Source organism: Myiozetetes cayanensis, unplaced genomic scaffold (assembly GCF_022539395.1).
Source record: "Myiozetetes cayanensis isolate MyiCay16 unplaced genomic scaffold, myiCay2020 scf2-11, whole genome shotgun sequence".
Taxonomy (NCBI): domain Eukaryota; kingdom Metazoa; phylum Chordata; class Aves; order Passeriformes; family Tyrannidae; genus Myiozetetes; species Myiozetetes cayanensis.
Genome location: NW_026087411.1, coordinates 57,075,067 through 57,092,222, shown reverse-complemented (window position 1 = coordinate 57,092,222; position 17,156 = coordinate 57,075,067). Strand labels below are relative to the sequence as shown.

The window sequence follows — 17,156 nt, the reverse complement described above, 5'->3', positions numbered from 1 at the left end:
GGACTCAACAGAAAATTCCTTCTAGTCTTATGTTCCTTCTTATGCTACAGTTAAAGCCACTTAACAGAATGGAAATTATTGTCTGTAAATGAACTAAATCCACAAAAAGGCACACAAAAGTAAAAAAAAAGTATGTAAGTAAAAGTAGTTTCTAAATAGTCTAAATTCTGAATACAGAAATACTTTTGGAACAGGTATTTTAGAATAGCAAGATTTAGTCTGTAATACTGACAAATAATTATTTACTGTGGGGTAAATTTTTATTTTGCCCAAGAATTGCATAAATTTATCTTTTAAATTATTCTCAGAGGCTAAGCCTCCTTCAAAAAACATCAGTCAGACTAAACAACAAATAAACAGAAATTCATTGGTCTAGGCAAGTATTTCAGTTTGTGCTCTAAATATGCTATTTCAGCTGCCATTTACATATTCTCATGAACTCACGACAAAAACTCTAAGCAGTATAACCTCACTGTATTTTGAGTGCAAAAATGTTCCTCCTTTTACAACGTCTAGTTAGGAAGGTTGAGGATGGTGGACTTGTCAGTGCTAGGTTAACAGTTGGGCTTGATGATCTCCTTTCCCAATCTACACAATTCTATGCTTACCTGAAAAACAGGTCTTCGCTGTCCAATCCTGCACGTGAACAAAATGCTGCTACAGAAGAATGAACAGTGCTAGTTCTTACAAATCCCATGTTTTGCCATCAGTTGACTCAGTCTCCTTTTACTCTTCATATACTCCTTCATGTTTCTTTGCTGTCATCCCTCTCCAGGGTTCTACGACATCCTCCCTGTCTTCCCCCTTACCAACATTTTGCTTCCTAAGCATCCCAGAATGTAATAACCATTCCAGGTTTTCCTCTTCCCTTCCATCTCTCTTTTTTCTAAGCTCCTTTCCAAACACCTCTGGCTATCTCACACCTTGACATAGGACTTCCCAGCTTTTCCAATTTCTAGAGCATCCATCTATCCTTCCGCCAAATACTTCTTTGGTTTTTGTTTGATTCTACTCCCATTTTAACATACCAGTCTCTATTACTTTAATATTAGAATATTTATCACAACTGACAAGTAAAACTGCAAGTAGAGGAAGAAGACAGTTCTGTTTGTATAAGCAATTTTATGCTGTGTTATTGGTATGATGACAATGCATTGTAAACTACTTATGAAATCTTAAGCAACAGACTTGTTGTATATTATTCACTGGTTTAAAACAACCTGAAAGAAGATGCAAGTTATTTTGAAAAACGATGGGAGACAAAAGATCCATTGAAAATCAGGACAGTCTTAACCACAGCAACATATGTTCACAGCATCTTCCTGCGTGTTACTAGAACACCTCTCTACTTTTCAGAATCATCATTAGATGTAACTGGTTACGTGTTACATGCATTATGGACTATGCATACTTTTAAATTGTGGAAAAAGCTACAATTACAGACAACATCATGGTATACCTTGTCATCAGGCAGCACATGCCAGATGGATACAGTCTTCTCCTCGGCTTCACTGTTGATAGAGAGATATGAGGGTTGATAGATTTTGGTTGGTTCTAATATTAAAACCTAGTAGAAAAAATATTTTTAATAGTTAGTGTAAAATCTGTTAAAACTATTTCTGTAGTCATACCATAGCAAGAAAAACAGGGGAAACCATGAAAGGCAAAATTTTAGGTATGGGGCTAGTTTAGTATGGTTGACAGTAATTTAAGATTACAAAAAAAAGCCAATTTTACTTTAGTTTTTTTATATAAGGCTACTATGAGTCAATTGGCAGCAGATATCAATTTTGCAAACTACTTTTTTCAAAACTATCAGGTTTTGAAAAATCTTTCTGTCACAATTCATTCTCTTGCAATGCCACTCTAGAATGTCCATCTCCCACGTGGAGAAGATTCATGGTATACCTTTATCATCTTTTGGTAGAAGCATATTTGGCTAAATCAGAGAAACACATCAACCTAGAGCTAAACTGAACTGCTTTTGATTTAGACCAGCATGAACTGTAGCCACCAGAACAAAAGATTTTCTCAAAAGCACCAAGCACCTCTACAAAATCCCCTAAGACCCAACAAAACAACCACTTACTGGAAATCGAACTACAGTCACATCTGTCTTTGTGGCTTCAACAAGGAAGTCCATCCAGAAATCGACAAGTTCCTGGGTGGCCGTATGTTGCTCTGGAGTCAGTTTCTTAAAATGCTGATATATCAAAATTGTCTCTACAATAGACTTCAGGTACCTGTGATCATCCAAACACACACAGATAGTAAACTGAATACAGTTTGTAAATAAATACACCAAGGCTGCCAGTAGCATTTTGCTTCTCTAGGATTGCTTTGCATAGTGGCAATTCCCAATTAGAATTGGAAACATAGGTGCTAGTCAACTGAACATATTCCTAATACCACATATTATCTTCTATCAAACTTCATGATATAGCTAAATCCTCTACCTAAGTAGCAAAGTGAGTCCATGTCCAATTCATTTCAGTAGCAACCTACCTCAAATAAAAATTCAGGTGAAAAGTCCAGCAGTTTCACTTTCTACAGTGTTCTGTCTCCTATATTGTGTCTGCACTGACAATTATTTTACACAGATTTCTAAAACATGATGCTTCTGGAACTGATTATCCAATAAAGATGACAACAGCTATATTAAGCAGTTTTTTGGCATTGTTAGGGAAGGACAACAGCAGTGCTGAATGTCTCCCCTAAATGCAGCTCATCCCTCTCTCTGTTGTTCTGCTTTCTGGTGCTGATTTATGGGGCTCCTTCATAACATTGTTTTCTCTTGGCAGGTTAGAAAAAAAAAGGTTGTACACATAATCTCATACAATCTTTATGAATACTATAGAAATGAGACATACATGCTAAAAGAGGATTTATCATAGCTACTGCTTAATCACAATTAGGCTATTCATGGAAGCTTTTGTTTTCAAGCTTATGACAAGAAGATATAATGTAAACTCAGAGGGCCTTTTGTGAACATTTCTGTAGCTGTGCAATTTCCAATCATCCTTCTTAGGCCACGAGGATATCCGGCTTAAAGTACTGTATCTACTCCCATTTGTGCCAAGTGAGCTCTGCTATAAAGCAGGCAACAGACTGGGAAAGAATTGCTCACGGGAGAAATTCTTCCTGAAGCACAAATGAGTGTGCTGTATTTCCAGAGTTTAATCCACAGACTTAAAACCCAAAGGCACTGGGGTACATAAAATCCTGACAACCAGGCATTCATAAAGTCCAGAAAATTCTACCAGGAGATTTCCAGAGAGCGCCATCCAGCCTGTCAGTAAAATATACACATAGTAAAGATGGAAAACCTTGCAAATAAATACACTGTGAACAGCGTTTATGAAACATTTTGTCAGAAAATTAGAGTTCCTCATTTTGACAGTTTCCTATCTTATGTCAATACAGAAGTTTAGCATTTCCATATTTTAGCACATATACATACATTCCCCTCTGATAAGCTTCTGGAGACACTTTCTAGCCTTTATAAATTGACAAGAATACACAGGCTGCGACATACGCATTCTTTCAACTGGCAGTGTGACAACTTTTGTAGTCAGAGAGGAGCCTTGGTTCTCCCCAGCTAACAGGATCCCAGCCCTTAATGAGTAGTGACTGGTCCTTAATTGCTGCCTATATCCAAAGAGGAACAGGTGTCAGAAACCTGCTGTCAGAGCACACATCTCTTGGCCTTCACATAACAGATGTTGATTCTACAGGGTTGTCTTTAACCCTAGATTTATAACCTTTCTGTTAATTGGACTTTAATCTGCAGTTGTCTCAACTGTAAGAAGACACAGCTTACACCATACGGCTCATTTGTATTCAATTCCTAAAATAACTGGTATGTGCCATATCCATCACAATATTTAAAGGTATAGCCAGGCCTCTCTAGCCAAGCTGTCTGCATTTCCAAAGCTTTCAGGCAGTTTTGAGTGAACTCTCAAACCACTACTGCTTCTCTTCAGCAATGCAGCTGCTGACATATGGTGCCTAGAAGCAACTTCTCCTTTCCCTTTTGCCCCCAGAAGAACCTGGATTCAATGGTGAATCTGCCCTTCTCATCAAAGAATAAGGGCAAAAAAAGAAGAGAGTCCCTTTTCTGGGCAAAAGTACAGTGAAACAATGAACAGACAGCAAACTCTGTTAAAAAAAACCCAAAACAAATCTCCTGTCAGCTAAATACAGTGTTGAACGTGAAAGCTGAAGGAATCCAATTAATACATAGCAATGTACATGGCCTTGTTTATCACCTTACCATGCTGGTGCCTTTAGTTTGAACAGCTTTTCTGAAGCCTGGATCACTCTTATATGATCATTCGCCAACATACTGGCCCCCAAGAAAGATCCCACTTCCCAATAGCTTTGCAGTTTCTCCAAGCTCCCCTTTTTACCAAGCAGGCTGCTGATCTTTACTCCTGTAGTGAAGAGAATAACAGGTCACAAGAATTTGTATTAATGCAGTTTTAAAAGAACCATTTCCCTGATTTGAAATCTATCAGTTGCTTAAATTACCCCACCCTCTCCATTTTGATAAAGTAAGATGGAAATCATACTTACCAGTAATGTTATATACCTTCCAAACACCCTAAGTGGTAGCAGACTTTTTTTTTCCCTCCCCCTCTTCCTAAAGGCTTCTCAAGAAAGTAACTTTAAGACATCACTGTCAGGACAAGGCGACAAGTCAGATTACCTATGTTCTTGCATGGACCTCATCTGTAAAGGTAAATTGGGGCCTTAGGCTACACAACATAGCTGCAAAAACTTAACAGATGCTGAATAAGGCACCTATTATGTTTTTTTCTGCTTTGTTTTTTTTTGACTTACAAGCCCCAAGCCCCAAACTTACCTTTATAGACAAGGTCCCATGCAGAAGGAACAGATGATCCACTGAGCTTCTTCCAGCAGTGATGTTCTTTTAATTGCCGCAAGTCCTACCCCAATGAAAGACATCTATTAATATTCATAAGTCCCTTAGCAACTCAAGACTGTGGAGAGCCTCAGGTTTTATTTTGACTTGCTAAGTTTGCTGAGAACTACAGGCTCCCCTGTGGTCTTCAGGATGATTTTTACTTCATTTGAGCTGCTACATATAGCTAACATGAGACATGCTGTACCTTCCCCTGCAAATAAAACAATTCGCAGCTTACAGAATGAGCCTCTTCACCCCCATAGTCTTTTATTCACTTTTCCCTCACTGCTCCACTATGACAGTTTCCCTCCCACATCATCTTCCATTGGCCTTGATATTCAGGCTGAGTATTCGTAAGAAATTTCAGTGTTGATCTTGATTTTTTCCTTAACCTTCCTTGAGAAGGTAGCAGACTAAACTTCATGGTGGAAGCAGCAATAAATACTATCAAAATGGGTATCATTACAATATATAATTTCAGTCTAGAAAGCTCATCTTGTTTTATTACACTGATCACATTTTTATGTTCTCAACATCGAGATAATAAATGGTTTTTAAATGTGAAATTGTATCCAAGTGGCCTGCAGTTTATTTCACATCTGTATTTCACACTGTGCTCTCTTGCTAACAATAAATTGCCATGCTTGAGTAACATACAGAACAAAATAGTACTTCAATCAGAAAAAAAAACATTTGTTTTGCTTCTTGGGAAATAAGTTTTAGTTATTCCTGAAGAGAAAAACAATACCATAGGTGTTACAAAATACCTCTGATCTGCCTGAGACGTGACGCAACGTACATCACCTCCATCAGCTACACAAGGTACAGTGGTGACCATCTCTGTGTAGACCAGTTCTGCAAGGCTTTAAGCCAGGGTGCTTAAACATTCATGCTGTCAAAGAGATCACTTGAGAATGTACACCCCCACTAGTCAGTGTAGGAGAGGAAGGGGGAATTTGTGTTAAATGTGTTCAACCTCAGTTGGGTTCTAGAAACCAAAATCTGAATGCTATCCACAAAACACAGTAAATGGAAAAAATTAATCTCTCCCAGGATCCTACAGTAACACTCCTCAGTAATACTCTCAAAGTGTTGCTCTGCTATACTTTGCAGATACAGCAGAACCCAAGGGCTCTGCTAGAATGTCTATAACATTTGCATGCACATGATAGCAATGCACAGGAACAGGCAGACACCTAATTATTTCCACAGCCTTTGAATGCGACCTCACCATAAGGGAAGTAAGGAACCGGTATCACAGGGATATGTGGATCATTTCATATGGATATACCTTTGCTGTAAGGAAGGGCAAAGGGAGGAATTTAGCTGTGCATAGGGCCTTGGCTAAGTACTGGGTGATGGCACACACAGTTGCAGTGACCACTGACAAGCTATCACAAGCTCTCTGCCACAGTAAACAGCAGCACTGCTTTCTGGTTCACAGGCTTACATGTTCTGCCACGCTTTACTGCACCTGCAGGAACCCACTCATCACAACCCTTCAGTGCTCCAGACATAGGAGCAGAGCTAAAGCAAGGCTTTAATGAAAAGTACAACTCACATGGGGAGGGACTGGAATTACTGGCGTGGCAGGGAGAAGTGTCACCAGAAGACTGGTGACAGCAATGATTTTGAGTCCCAGGTCAAGATGGTGGAGCTATATGAAGATAGTGGGAGAAAGGATGGATGTGTAGCAGCAATGATATCTGATAACACCAAGTTTTCAAATCACTACTGTTATGTAGCCTGGATAAACTGGAAGTTTCACCCCAGTATTCTGTGAAGCAGATCCTATTACCTTAGAGAAGACAACATCACCCTCTCATCAAGCTCTTCTGAGAAAGATGAGGTACTTGGTGCTAAAACTCACACCAGCTGGCTGACCTTCGTCTACCAAGCCTATCTACAGTTACTTATCCCTGAAAGGCAAGATGGAAAAATGCAGTTGCTACTCAACAACATTAGCGATAGGTTCAAAAGACTGTAACTCTAATTTAATAGAGATGGTGTGGGGGATTGTTTTGTTTTCCAGTGGGTTTGGTCTTTTTTGGGAGATGGTAGAACAAAAAAACCTTTCTATGGAAACATGCAAAGTGAACCTTCATGAATTTAATTCTGAGTTCATGGTCTCCTTGTATAATTTATCTTTTATTAGTTTATTTTCATTTCACCATCTTTAAAAGTTTTTGAGAGTATAAGAAAATCCAGGCAGAATCAAGACATTCCTTCTTTCCATGATAAACTTGGGGGGAGAAAAAAAGCAGCAGTTGAATTCCAGAACAGTTTATGAAAAATATTTTGGCCTTTAAAATAAATGAGCCAAAACAGAGGAACTATTAATGCCAGAAAAGCCATTGTTTTTATAACGCCAAGAATATACCCACAGCTTGTGACGAAAACAAGATACAGTAAGTAGATACTACCAGCTAAATATTACTATGAAGGTTTTATAAATAAACTGCTTTCCTTGCTCAAATATTGACAGAACAATTCATATTACAGGATCCTTTGTGTGTCAAAGTTACACAGCTTGCAGAGACCACTGCAGTTCTGTTCTGGGCTCAGAATTCTGCAACTTTGTAGGGTTAAGAAAGCAATACTACTAGAAAATAGAAGGAGGGTTTTCATTAATAATTCACATGATCATTTGCTTATGAGTTATTATCCGACAAGCAGAGGTAGAAAATTTTAGAAGGCAAATTTTCTGATCTGATGCAGATTGGTAAAAATTCTCTTGGATCATGGATTTATTCTTATTTTTACTGGATTTTTACAACATTGCCGATGTAATCAGATATGCTGCTTCTAATTACAGCCTCATGCACCCTCTGAAGAGCTGTTAGTGACCATATTCTTCCTTAACCTTTCCCAGTTTATCAATATAATTTCCATATAACCCAGACTGAACTTAGCTGGTTTGTTCTTGCTTCTCTCCTGCTCTCCCATAAGAAGACAGACTTCCTCTAATTTCTATGTGCTACAGATAATGCTGTGGGTGGACACCTAACTGAAAGTACTGCTTGGCAAACCTAACTACTGCTAACAAATGGTCTTGTACACACAGATCTACACAAGAGGTGACATCGAAAGAATTACATACAGGTAAAAGATTCTTGGGACAGGACAAAATCAAAACATTTTCTCATACAACCTCTGTGATTTTGCCTGTTTTTGTTTAAAACATTAACTTTAGCCCAAGACAAAGAAAACACTAAATTATTCTCAGAATCTAGCACAACTCAAGCCACCTGATAAACCTTGTTGCACAAAGACAAATGTAAGGTTTTGCATCTGGGACAACATAAATAATCCAGGACTGCAGCACAGGCTGGGATCTACCCAACTGGGAAGCAGTTCTGTGGAAAGCAGTCTAGGGGTCCAGAAGAACAATGAACTCAGGATGAGTAAACAGTGTGCTACTTCAGCAAAGAAAGCCAACACGATGTTGGGATGTATCAACAAGGGCATCACCAGCAGAGATAAAGAAGCCATTATCCCACTCTATTCGGTGCTTGCCAGGCCACACCTGGAACAGGCCACTGTGTTCAGTTTTGGTCCCTGCTATACAAAAAAGATGTGGACAGACTGGAGAGAGAAGGGTTCAGAGAGATGATCAAAGGACTGGGAAGCCTGCCTTATGAGCAAGGGCTGAGAACTGGGTTTGTTCAGCCTTGAGAAGAGAAGGCTTAGAGGAGATGCTATCACCATATTTCAGTGTTGGAAGAGTCGCTACAAAGATGGAGACTCCCTTTTTACAAGGAGTCCCGTGGAAAAGATGAGGGGTAATGGGTACAAGTTTCTCCTGGGGAGATTCCAATTGGATTCAAGATGAAAACTTTTCACAACTTGAAGAACAAGTCATTGGAATAATCTCCCCAGGGAAGCGGTGGATTTGCTCACATTGGACACTTCTAAGGTTCTACAGGATAGGATGCTGGATGATCTTGTCTAGACTGTGCTTTTGCAAAGAAAGTTTGTACCTTTCAACCTGGCATTTTATGATTCTGTGAACAAGAAGTAAATGACCAATGATACACACAGGGTCTATACTATAAATGTATTTGAAAGACATATTTCAAAGTAGATGAGTCAGTCTGAAGCCTTAAGTATTTTGACTAACTAATTAATCAGTTGTGGCTAGAACCTTATATAATAAAGAATATTAATTTCTGTCATGCTCTCTACACAGACAATAGGGAAAATAACACTGGACAAACTCACAAGAAGATGACACCAAACATTTGATCCCCACAAATAACAGCTAGATTTCATCAGTACAATTAATTTGTACAAATCTAGTTGGTTGTAGCCTGTATGCATTTGAGAATTTTCTTAAAATGGAAGAATTCAAATTAAACCACACAAAAAATACAGTCCAGTTCCATTAAACTATCTCATTTAAGGTTGGGCCAGCTAAGTGAATATTTGAAAATGCTATGCAGGATGTAGAACATATATATGTACTTCCTACCCTGGGACAAGAATTCCAGTTTCAGTGTATGATATGAAAATATTCTATGTGAACCAAAAACCAAAATCTCATCCACTCACAGAATGGCAAACAGTAGCTGGGGCAACTCTATGCAGCCTAACACATTCAAATAATACCTTCATTCACACATGAGAACTTAAATCTCATTTCCATTATTGGTATGAAAATAATCATCTCACTCTGACCTTCACAGTCAAAAAAACTTCTCTATCTTTAAAATTACTTCCAGACATACAATGCACACCTAATTTCTGAACTTGGGCAGTGGCTGATAACAGATAAATTCTGTGGAGTGAAGAACATTGTTTCTTTTTCACTTGAAAACCTCCTCAGGAGACACACAGATAAAAAAGACTTTAGAGTAATTCAAGAGTTATACACATTCACAGAGAAGAACACCAACTGCAATGCCTATTACAATATTCAGTACTTTCTTCAAAACCTTCCCTGAATGTACTACTGACTAATCTTGACTTTTCACTCTCCCCAAATCCAGAAAATGGCAAACAAAATGGACATCCTAATTCTTCCCTCCTAAATAAGAAACTTTTTATTACAAGGGTGGTGAGACATTGAACCAGTTTCACCAGAAAATTGCATGCCCACTGTTGGAAGTGTCCAAGGCGAGGATGAACAACCTAATCTAGTGAAAGTAACCCTTCCAGTGCAAGCCACTGTGATTTTACGATTCTATGGATACAGACATTCAGAAACCTCCAAGAATGTATCAGAAGAGAAATGTTTTCCAATGACAAGCTCAAGTCAAGTGCATTTTCCTCATTCTTAGGATGGACTTTTTGTCCATGTTCCCTACAGTTCTACAGTGGAGTTTTTTGTTTGTTTTAAAGATCGCTGGCTGGAATTGTATTCCTCCTTCAGGTGCTCCTGTTTTACACACACTATGCCATTACAAAGAAGTTTAGTTTTCACTAAGCTCTGCTAACCACTTAAGACCTTGAAACTGGATCCAGGTCTTTATGACAGCACTCCCTTGCAATAAGGTGGAATCAGTAGTGGTGCAAGAGACAACTTAAATATTCACATGCTCTCTATCAAAACTTTCATATACAACCATCAGATTTTCCCCTGAAACAGTGGGTGGTGGTGTACTTTTGCTAGACTGTGATTTCATGGTGAATTTGCAAGTTATAATTACCAACTTTCCGCAGCTCAAAAGAAGTATCAAAGCAATGTCCAGCTGCCAGGAGAAGTACTGCATAATTAATTCCTGATGGTAATGTTGGCTCTGACTCAAATGCCTTCTTGAACCTAGAAAAAACAAACATACAAGTTTACTTTCTAGATAATGCAATCTAGTAGGGGCATCATTACTGTTTTAGGTACTTTAAGAGCTTATCTTCTGTTTACACAGCAAGAATCCATGGAGGCAAAAATATTTTACTGTTTTCCACACATTCTTCATGGTTATTTTTAGGATTCTGCTATTTATACATCCTCCTCCCACTTCCTTTCCTCTCACACAACAACCACAGACACTACTTGTTCATCCTAGTAAAGTTACATATCTTACTTTATTTTCTTTACATAAAATAATACTATCAGTTTGTAATCGACCTGTTTCACATTTATTAATAAGTTCATTAATTTATTCTTAAATATATCAATTTTCATTGACTTGAAACCTTAGATTCTATTGTGGATCTGCTACAATGACACACAGGCATACCAAAATGCATAAGCAGAAAAGCAAGAGATATAAGAATATACCTCACATTTAGCTACGATTACAGCTACTCCAAATTTAATTCTTAACTGGGTGTCTTATTGACATTGTCCTTAGGAATCTATTCACAAAAAAAAGTACTACACTTGACTTCATTCTCCTCAAGAGGAAGTGAGCAATCAAGAAAAACTGCACTGGTATTCACCTAGCCTCAATCGTGTCTTAAAAGAAGTGGAGAGGGCTTCACACAAACAGCAAACACTATCCTCATACTAGCAATGCAAGTAGTTGTGACAACAGCAACAGCAGATCTACAGTGCTTTAAACTTGTTCTTCAGTATAAGAACATCTTTGATTGCCTATATATACATACATCTTCATGCCTCTGTAAGGAAGAGGCAAACAAGACTAACATATGTGAGTTAAGGAGAGACAAGAGATTCAGTCAACACAACTCCACAACAGTAGAAGCAGTAGAGTTTAAAATTTCTTTCGAAAGGATGGAAAAAATACAGACAAACAAATGGAATATGTAAAAAAAAAATTAAGCAGGTTGTGAGATTAATATATAAGGAAGGAAAGAAAAATAATCTATACAAAACCTAAGGATTTGGCTTCTAGACCACACTTTGACATGTAAGCAAAGCTAAGGCAATTTGATCCAAGTTTTGAATTTGTTTGTTTGTTGTTTTTGCTGCTCAAGTGATTCAGGACGTTGCATCCTTTAACATAAGCTCTGCTTTCCAAAACTGTAAGACAGGCTCCTCTTCAATATGCTACATATATACGCTTTTTATACCTCAGTTGCCCATCTCCAAAGAACTTAATCATTAGACAACAGTCTAGTCCTCTAAAAAAAAACCAAGATGAGCAGAGAGGACTAAATTCTTTCAACATCTGCCATCCTCTTATACTGTGAGTTACAACGAAACGAGGAAGAAAGTACATAAAAAGTATTTTTGCTCACTTAAAAAAAACCAACCAACCCACAACAAAAAAGCAAACCCCCTAAAAAAAAAACCCTGCCAACCAAATAGGACAACATTCTCATGGATTCTAAGCATATCCACCTGAGAGAAGCTCACTGACTGGCATTATCTGTTTGGAGACATAGTACATAGCGATATTAGGAACTGTACTTTTTTGCCCTAGAGATCTTTCATGCTGTAATCCTCACACAATAAGAAAAGGAGAAGAAGAAAGATTGACAGGAGAAGAAAAAGTCTTGAAAATTAATATTTTTGTTCCAATACAAGAAAGACTGTACTTTTGGAAAAATGTTACAGTTGCTGACATTTGGGAAAATGTTGCAGTGCAGACACTGAATTAGGGAGGTAGCAGTGAAAAGTTATGAATAAATTCTTGGTAGCTTTGGTAAATCTGATTCACACTGTCAGTGTGCAACAAGAAAGTGACAGTTAATAATTAATCTTTCATCTATTCTCTCATATTTATATGAAAGATGTCTTTTATTCTGCTTTTTAATTGTCAGAAAAGCACACTGCCTTTTTTTTTTTTTTTTTGTGAATAGACCAAAGTATCTTGACATCACTAGTTGTTACAAGACCAGTGCTTTGGTTCTGCTGCCAAATTCTCATTATCTTAAGCAATTCATTATACTTCTCTTACATCCTCATTTCTCTAAGACTGAGATAATAACCTCTATCTCAACATAAAGTAACACTACCATGGAGGCATTGTTCCTACGTACACCTTCTCCTGTTGTGGCCTGCTGTAGCAGACCTACCTACTAGGGTAGGTCTGTTCCTTTCTAAGAGCTTTCCACTGAGCTATGAGTCAACCTTTCAGCCATGTCAAGCCTGCTGTATGACTAACACTGGAAATTCAAACCAACATTCAGCAAAAAGTACAAACCAAAAGCAACTGGACCATCCGGTACAGCTTCCAGCCAAACTCTAGCTTGACTCAACAGAGATCACACTGTTCTACGGCAGCACACACACACAGCATTCTGTATTGTCTCACTTGCCAGAGACTTCAGGGGTTATTTAGGGGCTGGCTGGTCAGCACCCTACACTGCTGCAGGAGCTATCAGCCTCTGTCCTTTCCTAAACTGGAATGCCTGACTGCAATCACTTCCCATCATCAGATCTATGGTTACCATGATTGCTAGGATACATCTATTCAAAGTGTGTTAAAATGACAATAAGAAATTACCACTGTTTTCCATATAATCATTTTTAGTTCAATTTTGTTTGAAAAATCTCAAAGCTTATCTGTTCATGAGGCATTATGAACAAGGAAAAAGCAAGATGTACAATAGCAGAAGTAATTAATACTTCTTTTATTTAGCCTGTAATAATGCCTAATATTTGTACACAGAACTACACTTTTCTTTTTATATTTGTTCATAACATTAGCAATATATAATTTTTAAGAAAGACCCCTGAAAGTTTGTTATGGGTTTTGCCTTAGAGGAAATGAAACTTTTCTTTAACCCAAAATATAAAGGGAGGGATGACAACAATATGCTGCATTCCTGTTATTTCAACATCTTTTAAAAATCTAGTAAGAACTGCAAAACTGAAAAGCACGACCAGAAATTATAAGCTATACTTATATTTTGAGGACATAAATAATAAACAATTATATCTTCGCTTTTACAAGAGACAGTTCTAAGCTGAAGTTTACTGAAAACAAGCGATAAATGGCAAAGGGAGATGAAAGCTTTCCATTCTAAGCATTTACTTCAACCAGCAGCTGATGAGCACAAGATGAGAGCTAAGACATGATGTGCAGGATACATAAACACGGATTGTCTGTATCCTCATCTGAATGGAGAGAAACAGCTCATCCTGACAGAACTCTAGGATGGAATCCAGTGCCTTCATTTTTTAACCCCTTCCACACAACAGCGTTTTAGTGCATTTCAAAAGGAATAAAAAGCATTATTCTTGTCTCTAAAATGAAGTTAAGAATTTACCTATTATTGCCTACCCTACTGTGTGCTTCTTTGACTATGAAGGTTACTGTAGTCCACTGCATATACACGTACTATATGGTGATGATGGGGTGATAAAACTTTTGGCAGCATGAGTTTGAAACCCTCTCATTGCTTGTGAGCATGGAAAAAAGAAAAGACAGAATGGTACATGCTCAGCATCAGTGCAGAGTTAAACCTCAGCACTTCTAATAGATAGCTAATATTTATCAGATTGCAGATAAGCAACTGACTGACTGACCCCGAGATTAACTCATTTGTAAAACATGGTGCTAACAATGCCAAGGTCACCGGTTCAACCCCCTGTATGGGCCACGCACTTAAGAGCCAGACTTGATGATCCTTGTGGGTCCCTTCCAACTCAGAATATTCTGTGTCATTCTGTGTCCGGCCCAAACTCCTAAGAATAATATAGTAAACCGGAGATTTTGTATTTGGGAAAAATGAGGAAAATATAGTCTGATGAGATACCTAAATTTCCAAGCCTGTGAGGCATTTCAAGAACTTTGCAGAATGAGATCTGTGAACAACACAAATATCTCATTCTTAACAAATAAGCAAAGAAGTTCAGAAGATTCAGTCTATTCCTTAAGGATCAAATATTTCGAATGAAAACCAATTTAAATATATTCTTGTTTGAGGAATATTTTCCCCAAGCTAATAAAAGGACATCGACCAGGAAAACAGTACTTACCAGAACGTTCCTTTGTCTCTGCTTTCTATATCTATGAATCCAGATTCCAAAAACATGTCCTTGTAAATTCGACCAACCAGACAATACATATCTGAAGCTACTTGGTCTTCCTGTTCTACCAGGGGAATCATAATTTCCAGGGCTTTCTGTCTGTCTCCAGGCAGATTTCGCCTATTAAAAATGAAAATTTTGATTAAAAAACCCAGTAAAGTTGACAAGAAATACTTTTTCATGATTGTATTTGAACATAGATGTATGACTTCATCCATGTAAAATGTGCTTCTAGACACAATGGTCTATGTTATATATACACACTTAACCCCTCTTCCTTTTTTTTTTTCCTTTCTTAATATCAAGGGACACCTTTATAAAAGTCCCCAAATACATTTTCTCTCCCTCAGGAAGCATCAGATAAAGCAAAGTACTGAAAACAGCAACAAGAGCCTCAAGAGCAATTCTTAGAAAGATCATGTGTTATTTTCTTCTAAAACAGAGAGTATGAATGAACCTCACTTTCATATCCAATATTTCTTTTATTGTAATCCATGCTTTAAAGGAAAAAAAGATTCAATCTTGCGTTTGTGATATTATTTATTATATTCATTTTGGATGTGAAGCAAGAAGTCCAAAAAGCACAAACCAGACTGAATTTCCATGATAGGGAAGGTTAGGAAGTAAAGTCAATAAGGCAATATTAAAAGAAGTACTTCAGACAAAAAAACCACATAACTGCAAGCATTACACATTTCCTAGTGAGTCATAGTTTTGATAAATCATTCAGTATCAAAAGTTTAGAATTTTAATATATTTTTGTTCTGAACAAGCAAATTACTCCCTTCTCAGCAAAAACTATGCTTCAGGGGTTTGGAGAGAGTATTATATACACTTCTGGTGAAATTGCCTGTAATATTTTAGTGGCTTCAATTTCAATTGGGAGGAAAATGTAAAAGAGGTTTTGTATCTCTTTTGCTAGCTTTGGACTGAAGAAACTTACAAGAGAGAGCTACCTCAGAAAGAAAAGAGAAAAAAAAACATCATCAAAAGCCATCCTAGAGGAGATCCTACTTGATCTGAGGTTCAGTAATTTTTTCTTTCCCCTCTACAGGAACTTATAAAAGTTCTGATGCATCTGCAACAGCAGTGTCAATATCAAACCTGACAGATCAGAGCATGTGTACTCTAAGTGATACCTGAGTCCTGATCTCTGAGCTCATATATATAGCTCTAGAAAGGAGTGACATGGAAGAAAAGGTTTAAATCAAGCATAATGGCTAATAGAGGACAAATAAGTACTTGCATCATAATAAAAATAATTACGTAAACAGAGCGGGTAGTATAAAACTGCTTTCTAAGCAAAAAAGCCCCAGAGTGTGTAAGTCTGCAGCTTCTTTATATTTTTTTGGGTGACTTTGATTACAGAAAGGCATTTGCAGAATAGAGTTTCAGGTGGATAACACTTCCAAGTCTTGTATCGACTATCACTAATCCAAATCAAACAGTCAAGTTGAACTTAATGAGAACAAAACCAGCAAGGCAAAACAGTGTTTTGAAACATCGCCGTTTACACTTAGCTGGTCTCCAGAGACAGAGGTCCCTACTTCTCTTTCTGTTTACTTTTCCATCATCAGTGCCCTCACACTTTCTTGATTTAGGTCAGACTAATCCTGACTAATTAAGCCGTTCCATCCTTTCCATACTAGTGACCTGGATTAGAAGCAAAAGACACAGCTTCTTTCACAGCAAAGATTCAGAAGTGCAGAGTATTCCAGGCCTGACTGAGCTCACAAAACATCCTCTATGTTCTCAGTAAGGAGAAAGTTACAATTAGCCCAAGTAATATTCCTTCTCAGCACACCAAAGTATGAATATTTTCATGACTGTCATGGATTCCAATTTAACATTCAATGTGGAGAAGAGAGGAAGAGAAAAATCTCATCTCACCTCCTTTGGAGGTCCCGTGTAGACCTTTTGTCAGGTACACTCAAAGGCTACATCTTAGAGTCATACCTATAAACCCAAATTTTTCAGTCTGCAAGAAATCCCAGCAGAATCTGTGAAGTATTAGGATCTGTCTGAAATGATTACACTGCAGTTTTGCAGGTTTTTTAAGTGCCTCAGTGAACTAGTCGAGTCTTCTTTTCAGAGGTGACCTTGTTTTAGGAAACTGTGACCTTGATGTCTAAATAACTTGTTAAAACCCCAAGGAGCACCTAGAGACCTTTGTGAAGGCTTTGTAGAAGTGGCAAATACATGCTGGATTATTTAATCTGCAAAACTTCACATATTTATGGCAAAGTAGAAACAAAAAAGGCGCAATATTTATACCTTTGTATACCTGGTATAAAGGCACAAGAAAGTATCTGGACATTTTACTCAGACAAAACAATGCCAGACATC

The 17,156-nt window shown here is 37.7% G+C and overlaps 1 protein-coding gene across 1 annotated transcript in view; it reads right to left on the bottom strand.

Moving 5' to 3' along the window:
• MAP3K5 (mitogen-activated protein kinase kinase kinase 5) overlaps window positions 1-17,156 on the bottom strand; it is a 100,622-nt gene that overhangs the window by 38,653 nt on the left and 44,813 nt on the right. The window contains exons 7-11 of the mRNA XM_050315469.1: window positions 14,760-14,930; window positions 10,576-10,688; window positions 4,274-4,433; window positions 2,090-2,243; window positions 1,460-1,567 (exon numbers count right to left, since the gene is read on the bottom strand). Coding sequence (XP_050171426.1) covers window positions 1,460-1,567; window positions 2,090-2,243; window positions 4,274-4,433; window positions 10,576-10,688; window positions 14,760-14,930 — 706 coding nt within the window. The remainder of the gene's footprint in view (window positions 1-1,459; window positions 1,568-2,089; window positions 2,244-4,273; window positions 4,434-10,575; window positions 10,689-14,759; window positions 14,931-17,156) is intronic.